Source organism: Haliaeetus albicilla, chromosome 2 (genome assembly GCF_947461875.1).
Source record: "Haliaeetus albicilla chromosome 2, bHalAlb1.1, whole genome shotgun sequence".
NCBI classification, from domain to species: Eukaryota; Metazoa; Chordata; class Aves; order Accipitriformes; family Accipitridae; genus Haliaeetus; species Haliaeetus albicilla.
Window position 1 is genome coordinate 52663976 of NC_091484.1, and position 13439 is coordinate 52677414.

Below are 13439 nucleotides of genomic sequence, written 5' to 3' on the forward strand. Positions count from 1 at the left end.
AGGTTGCCTAAACCTCAGCCTGGGCTTCGCAGCAGAGCTCGGCGAGCCTCGCCGGGCCGGATCCTGACTTGGCTCCGTGCTCTGCAGCGGCATCGCCTGCCTGACTGCGGAGCTGGCCCTCCATCCCAGGCAATCTTTACAGTCTCCTCGCTGTGCACCATATAACGCGTTTTATAGGGCTTTCACCTCGCGGTATCCACTGAGCTTTCTTTTCCCTTTCTTCGCGTTCTTTGTATTAATTCCCGCGGAGAAAAGCGCGCAGAGGAAGGCTGCGGGCTGCCAGGCGCGGCTGCAGCCGGGGGAGGCCAGCGAGGGCCGGGGCCAGCACCCCTCCTGGCCACGGGGCCAGCACCCCTCCTGGCCACGGGGCCAGCCCCGGGCGCTGCGCCCCCCCCCCCCGCACCCGGACCCCGCCGGTACCTGCCGGCGGGGCAGCAGCAGCGCTTTGATGATTTGGGCCATTAAAAATGAAGCGGGTTTGTGTATTTCGTGTCCAGGGTTAATAAAAGCTAATCAGGAGTGGAAAGCGACCTAGCCCAATGAGTTAACCTCGCGAGCTGCAGGTAGTCCTGTTAGCCAGGCTCTTTCGGTTAATTAATTACAATTGAGTCGGTTCTGTGATAATTTCCTTAAGGACCCCTGACGACTGGTCCAGCGGGTGCGCGGGAGCGCAAGAGGCCGCGGGCTCCGCAGCCTCGGGCGGAGGGTGCCCGGCCCCGGCGTCCCGCACGCCGCGTCCCGCACCCTCCCCCCGCCCGGTGCCGAGGCTCCCAGGCTTCTTGCCCGAAAGTGGCTCTCCGCCACCTGAGAGGAGGCACACGAGAAGGGCGAGCCCGCTTTTGGGGATGTGGGGGCGAGCCCGGGGCTCCTTCGGGCACCGGGGAGAGCCTGCCGGGAAGAGCCGAGCCGAGAGGCGGACGGATGCAGGCGGGAGCCCGCAGCATCGGCCCCTGCCTGCACATCAGGCTCGCACTCGTTGAGATTTGGACACGTAACGCTGCAGACCACTGATTTGCTATTTTCTTAATTCCCGCTCTTCTCATTCCCTATGAATCAAACAGTCTTTTGTCCTTCAGAGTTTGATTTGATCGCTACTGTTCACATTTCACTTTTGTATTTTTCTCTCCCTATACCATTACTCATTGAGTGCCCCGTGAAATTACAATCGTACATTTTCAACTCAGCAACCCATTTGCAGTGCAAAAATAGGGTCTAAATAATGGCTGAATTAGCCCTACTGGACAGTTTCAGATGTAACACTCTGTAATAATTATATTGCAGGCTGGATTAGGATGCTATTATCATAATCTGGACGTTTACAATTATCTGTAATTTGCAAAGATGCGCCAGGTCTTGATTACAGCAGTTTTTTTTTATCAAGCTAACCATCACTAAACAGTGACAGTAATAACAGCTAATTTTGCTGGCAATATAAGAGGTGCTGGGGTGTGCAAACAATTTCACACCTGGATGTGCTCACTCAACCAAGAATATAGAGAAAGAGCTTCTGCCCTGAGACTCAGAAAAATATTCTCCACTGCTTCTGTTCAGTGTAGATTTCTAGACCCCGATCCTTGCTTAGCAGATTTTCACAGGGGGTAAGTTTTGGGGCTCGCTCGGGTTGGGGCTCGGCTTGTGACCGCTTCGCGCCTTCCCCTTCGAGGCACGCTCCGTCCTTGCTCGTTCCCCCGCTTTCGCGGTCACTCTTGCGCCGGTGGTTTCCCCCTCCCGGTGCCGCCGGGGGCGGCGGGCGGCGCGGGGCGGCGGGGGCCCCGCCGGGCTACCGGAGGGGCGGCGCGGGGCTCCGCGGAGAAACCCTGCGAGGCCCGGGGCCGGCCCCCGGGGCCAGTCCCGGCCGCCCGGCCCCGCGGTGGGGCGGCGACAGCGCGCCTTTCCGCGGCGCCCACCCCGGCGGCCCCGGGGCGGCGGAGCCCGGCGGCGGGCGGTGGCGGCGGCGGCGGCGGCGGCGGCGGGGCCGGCGCTGGCAGCCCGGCGGCGGCAGGTTTGGGGGCTGGCGTGGGGAGCTGCCGCCGCTCCATCCATAGATGACGCTGTTTCACGAGAGTCTCCCGGGGCGGCCGCCGCGCGAGTGGGAGCCGGCGCTGCCGCCGTTGCCGTCCATTCGCTCCCACCCCGCCGCCGGAGAGGCCTGCCTCTCCCACCTTCTCCCACCCGGTTGAGCCTTTTTTATCATTACCGCTCGCTCGCTCGCTCGCTTGCTTCTCGTCTGGCCTTTATTTAAGCCCACCCGAGACATCACTCGTGGGGGAGGAGGGCACGGCGCACCGAGAGCCCTTCCGCGCCGCCACCCACGCGGGCACCGGCGAGGCGTGCGGGCGAGGGCGAGCCCCCCGAAAGCCCACGAGAAGCAGCGAGCCCCCTTCTCCCACCCCCCCCCGGGCCCGCCAGCGGGCGCGGGGAGGGGGGACGCACACCCCGTCCGCCGCCGTCTCCACTCGGGGGCTGCGGCGAAAGGGTTAAGCTGCGGGGGCCGTGGGGGCCGGGACCCGCCAGGCTGGGCTCGGCCGGGCCGGGCCGGGCTCCCCGGGCTGCGGGGCTCGCTCCCCGGGGCATCCGCCGCCCCTCTGCGGGGGCGAGGGTGAGCCCGCACGGGGGCAAGCTTTGGGGGGCGGGGGGGTAAAGCAGGGTTTTCTGAGAGATGCGCACACACACACACGCACGCAAATGCTGTTGGTTTAAATGTATGGTAGCTTTCTCTCCAGTGTCATTTGAATAATTCAGTGAGCCCCACTACCAGCTGTACTTCTGAAGCCTCTTCCATTCTTTTCAGCATTATAATTTTGGTTAATTTTCAATTTTAGGCCCTACGTCTCTGCAATTTGTGTATGAATAACAGAATAATTTTCCTCTTTTGTTTCGCCTTTCCTGTTCCTGAATCTAAATAAAGATGGCTTTTTAGTATTAAAAGTGGAAGAAAATTACAGGTAATTATCTTTGACGGTAAAAACGCTGTAATCAGCGGGCTACATGAAAAATTACTCTAATTATGGCTGCATTTAAGAGAATGGAAAAAAACCTTCTTGTGGATAAAAACCTTAAATTGTCCCCAATGTCTGCTTCAAATTGGATGGCACTGCAGCTGGAGGCTTTGTTCAGAATTGATCCTGGGGAGCTCTGAACCCAAAGTTTCACAGTGGGAAGGGGAAAAAAAGAAAAGAAAACATTTTTCCTAATGTAACAATACGAATGGTAGAAAATGACAAGACTGATCGGTTTTAAACCACTCTGAAGACTGACTGAGCGTGGAAGTTGCTCAAAAAAAAACAAAAAAACACCCCCCAAAAAACTGGTATGTTGGTAAGTAGTCTTTGCTTTGTGTCTAATTATAGTGACTGTCCTTTTGCACGACTGTATGTAGCTGTCATTATATGGAGCACTCTGAGGATCTCTATTGACTTCTGATAAATGGCTCAGTGGTTTCAAGGTTCATAATTTGAAGGATGCCCAGGTCTCTAGCCATTAATTCTCGCAGTATGGGGCACCCAGCTTGGATGAGGAAAGGGCTTTTCATTGTCAGTAGTTGCTGTGCTTTCCACAAGCCGGTGAGGCTGGAGCTGGCTGGACAGCGTGTTGTGTGCCTGGGCACCTCTCAGGGCTTTGCAAAACATTCCTCAGCTTGCATTGTCTGCTCTTTAAAAACAAAGGAGGGCGCCTCCTTTCTTAATAATTTGGAGTCTCCAACCTTGGGGAAGAAAGGCAGGGCTCTGGGCTTTGCCTCGGCGAGAAAGCTCAGCTCAGCTGAGCAGCGGAGCAGCGAAGTCGCAGCAGAAATGGCCGGGTGATGGGAAACTTCTAGGCTTATCTTTGCGGTCTCGAGGTCTCCTGTCTTAGCCGTAGCCTTAAACCCGACCACACCACCAGCTGCTGCCCCCCAGCCTTCCCCCCACCCCCCAGCTTTTCTGTCTTTGCTCGCAGATGCATGTGCAGGTAGCGGTGTCTGTGCGCGCAGGCGAGCGGGGGGACAGCGTCCAGCTGCCTGGGCTGAACTGGGGGGGCAGGTCGGGGGAGGTGGGCATCCGCTACGGCGGAGAGAAAGAGGAGCCAGGCGGGCGTTTTGTGGCTTTTACTCTATATATGAAAGAAGACAAAAACATACAAAGTATATGTACAACTAAAATTCAACAATATATACAGAAAGGTTGCTCGGGGGAAAGGTCCCTCTCGCTCGGGGTGGGGGGACTGCCGTCAGGCAGCGCGGAACCTTCCTTCCCCGGACCGCGGCGGCCGGTGCTGCCGCCGATCCCTCGCTCTGTCTTTTCTGCTCGTCTCCGGGAGGCTGTCCGGCTGTGTGCGGGTGTGTGCGGGTGCAGGGGCTCTTCGCGGGAGAGACGGTGGTTTCTTCTGAGCCGCAGCCCATTGCATTTTGAGAAAGCATGCAGGTTTTGCTTCGTGGTAATGTTCTAATCTTACAGTATATTTTCATTTTTTTTCAACCAGTTCTCCTTTTTTTCCCCCTCTTCATTGTTTTTTTTTAAATCCCTTCTTCTCTCTTTTAATTTTTTTTTTTTTTTCCCCAGTCCGGATTTGGTGAATAAAAATGAAGGAGCTTTGACTAGTCTCTCTTTCATCATGTAATGTCTTTAGCTCATTAAACAAGTAAAAACGGCTGCCATGGTACATTCAGGTTCTTCTTGTGGGCAAAGTTTGTAAAAAGTTTGTTTTGACGTATACTCCACAGAGAAAGAGGCTGGTGCCTTGGAGTCCAAAGGAAAATATCCTAAAGAGAAGTGTCTTCTGTGCGCCAGAATGAAAATTGTGTCTTTCTGTTCAAGATCAATCGCTGAGGTTACTTAAAAAAAAAAAATAAAATAAAATAAAGCCACTCTGTCTCTTTGCCGCATCTACAAGTTCACACAGAGCCTGTTAGCTGGCACGGCTTGGCAAAGCAGGGGAACTTCTTGCCATGTCGAGACGAGGCGTTCTTGGGAGATTATTTCTCTTGGACAATTCACATCATTTGTGGTCTCTGCATTGTGTCTTGATGTGGAGAAGAATACCAGTGAGAATAGCCAGGCATGTAGCTGTTGGGAGGCATATTGACTCCCTTGGCAGAAGCTGAAACGTCCCAGACTGGAGGCAGAGCCGGAGAGCGAGGGGAGAGGGCGGCGGAGCCGGGCAGCGGGTCGCTCTCGTGGGGGTTGCTGCCCTGCTTCAGCAGCTTCTTGAATTTGGAGCGCTTGTTCTGAAACCAGATCTTCACCTGTAAACCAAAACGCAGCAGGTATTAGGCTGCCGTCAGCACCCAGAGCACAGCAGGGGACACCCCGGGGGGGCCCGGCTTTTCTCTGGAGAAGGTCTTGAGAGCCCACGCCAGTCGGGTGTGGAGCTGGGGAAAGGGGAGAGGGGAAGGAGGATGAGCTACTGCTGCTCTCGGGCTCCGGGTGCAGCTGGAGAGAACGGGAGAGGCAGAGCGGAGCTGGAAAGCGAGAGGGGTGCAGGGTTTAAGCTGGAACGCTATTTTCCCTGGGCAGGCCAGACTGATCGAGCTGCGACACAGTAGGGTGCTCTGAGCTCTCCCGTTAAAGAGGTGTTAAAGACACCTCATTCAGAATTTTGGAGGTCATTTGATCGTTTGGGCAAACTGTTGTCAAACACGGGCAATCATATGATTTTGTGCCAGGAGACAGGAGCCAATAGACAAAGGGCACTTACAAAGAAATCGCGCATCCAAAAACGTGCACGATCAAGCTGTCCTTGCTGATGTGATGGGGAAGGAGGCACAATGGAACCAGGATCGTGGCTTTCTTTTCAAAGTTGTTTTTAAAGAAAGGAAAATTCTCTTTTCTCGGCGAGTAATGGGCTATTCAGACCGCTTTGGGTCTCATCCTGCTCCTAATCCAGCAGAACTCCCGAGGAGGGAGCCTACACTCGATGAGGTGTGTAAGGATCGGGCCCACTCCGGCAGATCAGCATTATTATGGAAATTATATATATGCAAGACATATAGACACACATGTTCCTTAAAATCAAGCAAACAAAGAAAACACCTCCCACGTGTATTTGACCTTGCAAACTTCGCAGCCGTAATGTTAGGGCATAAGCAGGGGTGCTTGTCGAGCTGCATGCCCAGGATCGGGCCCCTGAAAAATCTAGGCGTGCGAGAGAAAGCGAGACAGCGGTGAGACAGAGTGTGCATGCTAAGGATACTAAAATCGCATTTGTAAAACTATCAGGTCTATTCCCATGATTAATGTTTGTTGAGTATTTAAAAATCGCTGGCTGGAAGCGACTGCTATCAATGACAATGATAAAATCCTGCAGTCATTTGTTAAGCTCATAAATTCACATGATTACATTTTACCCGAATTGATCCCATCTATCCATGCACATCTCCACAAACCCCAGCCTGGGAAGCCTGTAACGCCTCATGTGTCTTTCAAGCTTAAATTAGCAGAATGGCACAGCTACTCCAACCACACTTAACTATGGCTTAACCTGCTATAATTTTGTACACGGCTGTCTTTGATCTTCAGATCTATTATCACCTTTCGTACATTTTGCCCAAGGGTAACCACTGCATTTGCGTTAGTCATCCAGGGTGAATTAACTATTGATTTTACAGGTATTTCCTAACATGTTCCTGCTTCCCCACTACCTATAGCTCGCTACGAGGCAGCTTTGCTTTTAGCTCTACCTCGGGCCCAGCGACTCCTTGCCTTTGTTTTGTTCTCCTTTTCACAGCTGGGCGACTGCATCTCGGTGCTGGAATTATCCAAAAACCAGAGGCAATTTTAAAATGTTATGTGTGGCATCAAAAGGGGGCATTTGCTCGCCAGGCGGCTGAGGGAAGGGCGCGTTCAGCTCCTTCTGCGGTAGACCGGTCTCTCTGTCGTGCATTAGATAAGTCCTATCACGTATAGATGGGGACCGTGTGCGTTACCTTTTCGAGCGTTCCCGTACAGAGGCCAGAACGTTTAGGGAGCACCGTACTTTGCTTGGCCTTTATTGCTCGAGCAGGATTTCAGTGATTTGGGATTCCCAGTAATTACCTGTGTCTGGGTAAGTCCTAATGAAGCTGCCAGTTCAGCTCTCTCTGGAAGTGCCAGGTACTGAGTCTGCTGGAAGCGATGATTTAAAGCCTGGAGTTGTAGACTAGAGTAAATGGTTCGAGGCTTCCGAATCTTTTTCCCTTTTCCATTGAATCTGATTTCACCGTTTTCAATCACCGTGGTTTTTTGCTGATCTGCAAGCAGAACGAGGCAGCTGAAACATCACCCTCCTTAGCTATTTAACGCGCGCGTTTTGGCTGCCACGGCTCCTAAAAACCCGGCAGCCGGCCCCGACGCCCCTTCGACAGCATCGCGCACAAACAGGCTCCGGCTCCTTAAAGGCACGCTGCGGCGCAGGCTGCTGCTTGGGAGCTACCGGGAGAAAAAAAAACCAAACCAAACCAACTGTCCGGGCATAGTGGGCACGCCGCCTTCCCCCCGGGGGAGAAAAAAAAAAATTAAAAAAAAAATTAAAATGAAGTGCAGCGCTGGCTTCGTGAAGGGATGCCTGGTTCCAGGTCCATCCAGGTTTTACCCAGGTAATTGACTTCGCGTCGCCAGTTCGGTGGTCCGTGAATCACCGGTCCGAGACTTTTAACAATGCTTCCCCCCCCGCCCCCCCCCGCCGTGCCCCTCCGGATGAATACGTACAAAATGAGCGGCTCCCTGCAAAAAAATACATAAATCAGACGGCCCCCGAGCGGAATGCGACCCGCTCGCCTGGAAACTTTCACTCCTCAGGTGCTAGCAGGAATTTTGCCCAAAGCCGGTCCCGCCGTAACAAAGGAGCGCCGAGCGCAGCCCCCTGCCCGCCGGCCGCGGGGCGAGCGGGGAGGCGCCGGTGCCCAGCGCCGCGGTACCGCCGGCAGCCGCCGCCGCCGCCGCCGGCCGGCCGGGGCGGGGGGGAGCGCGGCGGCCCCGCCGCCCGGTACGGCGGCAGCAGGCCCGCGGAGGGGCCGCGGGAGCCAGCAACCCCCCCCCTCCTCTCGCCGGCGGGCCGCGCAGCCCAGGGCCGGCATCGCCCTGGGCAGGAGCGGGGGCCGCGGCGGGGGTCGTTACGCAGCTGCCCCGGGGGTGGCCGGGGACGGAGGGGCGGGGGTCGGGGAGAAAGAGGCTGGCGGCGGGTCGGGGAAGCGGGTGCCGGCTCACCTGCGTCGTCCGCCCGCGTCTGGCTGGCCGCGCTGCTGTTGTGGTAGGACTGGAGGTACGGGCTGTGCTGCGAGTGGCTCACGTAGGGGTAGGCGGCCAGCGAGCGGTGGTTGTAGGAGCCGGCGCTGCCGGAGTAGGGCGAGCTGTGGTGGTGATGCTGGTGGTGCGGGTGCGAGCCGGCGGCGGAGTGCAGGCAGTGCAGCGGGTAGTGGGCGCCGGCCATGGCCGGCGAGCTCTGCTGGGAGTGGGGCGGCGGCGGCGGCTGCGGCGGCGGCGGCTGCTGCTGCCCGAACTCCATGAAGGCGGATTTGGAGGAGTCTTGCGCGTCCAGCCCGTCAGCCATCGTAGTCATGGTCATCATCAAAGTTTGGGAGGGAGAGCGCGGCGCTCCCCGGCTCGCCCCCCGCGCTCTGCCTCCTCTCTGCCCAGCCACCGCCGCTCCCCTTACCCGCCGCGGCACCGCTGGAGAGGCGGCGGTGATTTAATTTAATTTCTTTTCTTTTTTTTTTTTTTTTCTTTTCCGCCTTTTTTTTTTCCTTCCCCCCCCCCTCCTCTCCAAGGAGCCGTTGTGCGAGGGGCCTCGTTCACTGAGGGAGGGGAGGAAGGGGAGGGCGGTGTGCGGGGTGTGTGGAGGGGGAGGGCGGGCTACTCCCGGCGCTTTTTTGCGCCGCTCTTTTCCTTCATCCCCCCCACCCCCCCTCCGGCGCGTGGGGTGGGTTTTTTCTTTTTTTTTTTCTCTTTTTTCTTTTTTTTTTTTTTTTTTTTTTGGAGAGGAGGGGGGGGAGGGCCGGGCGTTGGGGGGTGGGGGGGGTTTAAGGTGGGAGCCCGGAAAGTTGGGGCTCCGGCGCTTCGACTTGAAGGGCAGGGACGCGCACAAGTCGAATGGTTCGTCTCCGGAGGGCAGCGCCTCCCTCATTGGTCACTCAGCCCCCTGACGTCACCGCCCCGCCGCGCCGGCAGCGCGCGCGCTGCCCGCTCCCGCCCCCCTCCTCTTCTCCCCCCCCCCCCCCAACCTTTTTTCCCCACCCGCGCGCGGGGCGCGAAGGGCGCGTTGCGCGCTTCGCGCCCCGCGCGCGGGTGGGGAAAAAGGGAGCGCCTGCCCCCATCTCCCCCCCCCCAAAACCACGCATCCCCCACACCGCACGACCCCCCTCCATATCTCCCCCCCCCCCCTCCGCGCTGCTTTGCGCGGTATTTTCGCTGCGGCGAAGCGACGCGCAGCGCATTTTTTCGCCGCTGAAAGCGGCGGCGGCGGCAGCTCCCCGTAATCGCTTTCAAATATATGCAAATGGCTACGTGCGGTTGGCGGTTTTGGCAAAAGCTTGATTAGGATATAAACGACCGAAGGAAAAAAAAAAGTGCCTGCGCCCTAAATTTGTCTTTAGATTACAATTCCAGTTGATTTTATTTTATTGTCAACATTGTTAATGATAAAAATAGAGTCGTTTTACAGTTATTTTTACTTTCTGGAAGGAGGCAATTAGACTTCTAATCAGGAATACACAAAAATCTCCCATGATTAACTGCAGTACTTTGTTCAAATTGCTGCTATAAAATTCAGAACAATTTGCCTGTAATGATTATGGACTGGGTTTATTTTGGGAGGTGGAATAAAAGTGGATATAGCATAAATTATCCTCTAATTATACACCAGTGTCGCCTCAATTATCCTCTTATCAAAATGGTTGTCTAACTGCCGCATTTAGTTTCAATTCTCTCCTTTTTTCTATAAAAAGAACTTCATACCTTGTTATTATTAATCCATTTATTATTTGCAAGGGGATTTATATCCGAACATCCAGGTGGTATTACCACTTCTCTTTCAAAGATGGACTAGGGAAAGACATTAAGTTTGATCCAGCGCGGCGGAGGATCTCTCTCTCTCCCCTCTCCTCCTCTCCCCTCTCTCTCTCTCCCCCCTCTCTCTTTTTTTTTTCCCCCCCTTTCCCTCGCTTAAATCTCCTCGCGTCCAGCTAAGCATGAACTCCAGAGACAGACCCCACCGGAGAGGACTGAGGTAGGAAGGACCCGACGGAACTCGCTAAGCCTAGAGAAATCCCAAAGTTGCTCTAGACGGGGAAACGGGCTGGAGGCTTCGGGCTTTGAAAACCAACACCGGCACCAGCAGCCGCCGCTTGCCAAACCTCGCACAGCCCAGAGACATCCCCAGACCGAGCACGGGTCCTGACACTGCCTCTCACAGCGACATTGCCTGAGGATTGGTTTCTAGATTTTGCAGATTTTATTTTTTTTAGCGCGTCGCTTTTGGAAACATTTAGAGGGTTTTTATTTTTCTTTTTGGGATTCCCGCCCCCCCTTTCCCTTTCTTCACTGATTTGGGGGTTTTGTTTCTCCACAGCCCGGTCATTAGCTCTGGGAAGCCGGGGGATGCGAGCCCCCTGTTTGCATACCGCACCGTCCGGGGGGGTCGGAGGGAAAGGGGGTGCGAAGCGATGCTCGACGGGTGGCAGGGGATAACCCGCAGTCTCTCGGCGCTTAGAGTTCAGCTGGCTGATGTCAGGGGGGTTTGGAGCGGGTGTCTTTTTTCCTGGGCGGCTGGGATGTTTTGTGCCCCCTTACCCACCCTCTCATCGTTGTTCCACTTCTTGAGCCCTTGGAGTCGGTTCAGTAACTCTGAATGCGGTTGTAAGTGTCTTGCCTTGTTCTCCTGCTTTTAACAAGAGTTCCACTTTAACACGCGAAAGGGTAACCCGATCCAGGCGTTTACAAACCTACGATGAATAAAAATATAGAGAAAAGGGAAGAGAGGGGAAGGAATTCCTACTGCGACTCTTTATTCATAGGTGTAGGTCATGGACTCAATAGGAACAGGTACATTTGGCAGTTTTATTGCTTTCTACCCTCCAGCTTGCTGTTAACATCATGAAGGCGTTTTTCCGCAGGTGCACATACTAGCATTTTCTCCAGCAGCAAAAGCATGCATAACAAAAGGTGTCAGAAAGCGGGCTGGGGAGCGTTTGCAACACGGTGCTTTCTTATTTCGAAATAATTCCTGCCGCGTAATGGATGCTAACCCGGGAATGGGGGAGAGTTGGGCAGGAGAGGAGACACCTACGTGCCGCCTCTGCGAAGAGAATAAGGCGTCTGAGTCAGGCAGCGCGAAACAAAAAAAGGAGGAGAAGAGAAGGCAGGGAGAGTCTGCAGGAGCCGCTCCCTTCGATAGGCAGCAAACGGAGTTACATGTGCATCCCTCGCTCAGCCTCGCTGAGGGACGAACTGCGGCGGGGCGAGCGGGTGTCGCACCCGCGGGCAGGCGGCGGCTCGGGGGAGGGCGGGGGGGGCGGCCCCGCGGGGGGGCGGCAGCCCCCGCCGAACCGTCGGTGGGCGCCGGCGGGAGGGAAGCGCTGGGCACCCGCGGCGGCTCTTCCCCGCGGTGCTCAGGCATCCTCGTCTGTCGTCAGGACAGTTGACTCCATCCAGCCTCACACCGATAATTTTCCCCAATTTAATTAGGCAAATCTCTCGGTATGGAGCTGCCGGTGATTGGTCGACGTTAATGACTCGGTTGCAAGGAGTCACGCTGCTTGTCAATATTTATTGTTTTCTTTTCTTCTCCCCCCCCCCCCCCCCGCTCCCCATCCCCCTTTTCCCCGTGGCCTCTGGCACGAAGGATCCGCGCCTGCGGGGAGGGGGAGCGCGGCGTGGCCGGGGCACGGCGGGTGGCGGGGCCGGGCTGCCCGGCACGGCTTGGCACAGCCCGGTTGGCCCGGCCCGGCCCGGCCTGGCATGTCTTGGCACGGCTCGGCACGGCGCGGGTCCGCTGCCTGCCCGATGGAGCTGCCCCGCGCACCGTTGCTCCGCCGCCCTGCTCCCCCCCCGCCGTTATCCGCACCGGGGCGGGGGGGGTAGGGCAAAGGGGTCCGGTGGTCGAGGGGGGGCAATAGGGCCCCGAGCTTCTTCTCCGAGGGGCAGGCAGGCCCCGGGCCCCGCGCTCTGGCGGGGGGTGCCGGGGCGGCCGGGAGGTGCCTGCCCGCCGGGACACCGCGGTGCCGGGCTCCGGTCCTCCCCTGCTCCGGCTTGCGTCCAGCCGAGCTCCGTTACCGGCCACCTTCTGAAGAAATTAGACCCGAGTCAATAGCTGTGGACGCACCGGAGCAGTGGGGTGCTCGTTTCCCGGGTGGGTGACTCGTGAAAAAGGGGGGTGGGGGGCTGACACCCCGCACCTCCTAGTCCCCTAGCACTGAAGTGCCTCTGACAGAGAGCAGGCAGCAGTCACGAGTGGGGCGCGGAGCTGCGGGGGCGGCAGCCCACGGGGGGAGCTGCCTGGCCTCGACCCAGCTCCCCGGGAACTGCGCGGGGCCGGGCGGGCCAGCAGCCGGGCCGGCTGGGGCAAGGTGCGAGTTAGGGGGGCGGCTGGGGACCCCCTGCGCCGCCGCCCGGGGGGACCTGTCCCTCCCCGGGGAAAGGCAGCAGGAGCTCATCGGCTGCGACACCCCCCACCCCCGTCTGGCTTCTTCGCTCCTTCCGCGGCCAGACCCGAGCTCCCGGAGAAGGAGGCTGCAGCCCTGGCCGAGGGCGATAGGGATGCGCTTTGCTCCGCGCCCTGCCCGCTCCGGACCGCGGGCAACGCCGCGCCCTGCCCGCGCATCCCCGGCCGGGCTTCTCCTCCCCTCCCTCCCCCCCCCGGTTGAATCTTCCCTGGGGGTGCGCTCCGCCAGTCACCCTCGCTCCCCTGGAGGCCAGGGAGGCCTTTGCACCCCGAGCGGGATTAGGGCCAGTCCCGCTCCTCCCAGGAGTCCCAGGCTGGCCGAGAGCCGCGGGGGCAGCGCGGCCTTCCCGCCCCCCGGTGCTCCTCCGCTCCGCTGCCGCGGTGACGGGCGGAGGCGGTGGCACCGCGCACCGGGATCCCTGTGCCCCAGGACTGGGTGACTTCGTGGTACCGGCCCTCCGTGTCACCTTCAGCCGCGTCGCTTTATTGACGTTTGCGGGTTGTACTTTCGAAAGACCAAAGCTCGTGTGCGTGGTTTAAAGTCACATTTGTGAGTTGAAAGATGTCACACGACAGACACAACAGTTAGAAGGAGCTGACGAACAACAGGAAACGGGGTTCTATTTTTAGGGTATAATAGGAAGTTAATGTAAGCGGCCAGAGGCTTCCTATATGCCTCCGAGCACCTTCTGTTCCATTCATGCACTCATTCATTCATGCGTTCAACAATAACAACAAGGGAAAACAAACATTCCCGTTCCGTTTCTCACCCCCTCCTTCCCGGGAAGTCCTGCTCTGGGTTTGCACGGGTGGGCTCTGCGAGCGGAGTC

At 57.3% G+C, this 13439-nt stretch overlaps 1 protein-coding gene across 1 annotated transcript; it reads right to left on the reverse strand.

The window, feature by feature from the left end:
* Positions 1-4068: 4068 nt before the first annotated feature.
* DLX6 (distal-less homeobox 6) lies at positions 4069-9085 on the reverse strand. Its single transcript, XM_069774658.1, has 3 exons — positions 8160-9085; positions 7011-7204; positions 4069-5221 (listed from the first exon to the last, which is right to left on the reverse strand). Exons 1-3 carry the CDS (start codon positions 8518-8520, stop codon positions 4970-4972), a joined length of 807 nt encoding a protein of 268 aa, XP_069630759.1. The 5' UTR covers positions 8521-9085; the 3' UTR covers positions 4069-4969.
* Between the last annotated feature and the right edge of the window lie 4354 nt (positions 9086-13439).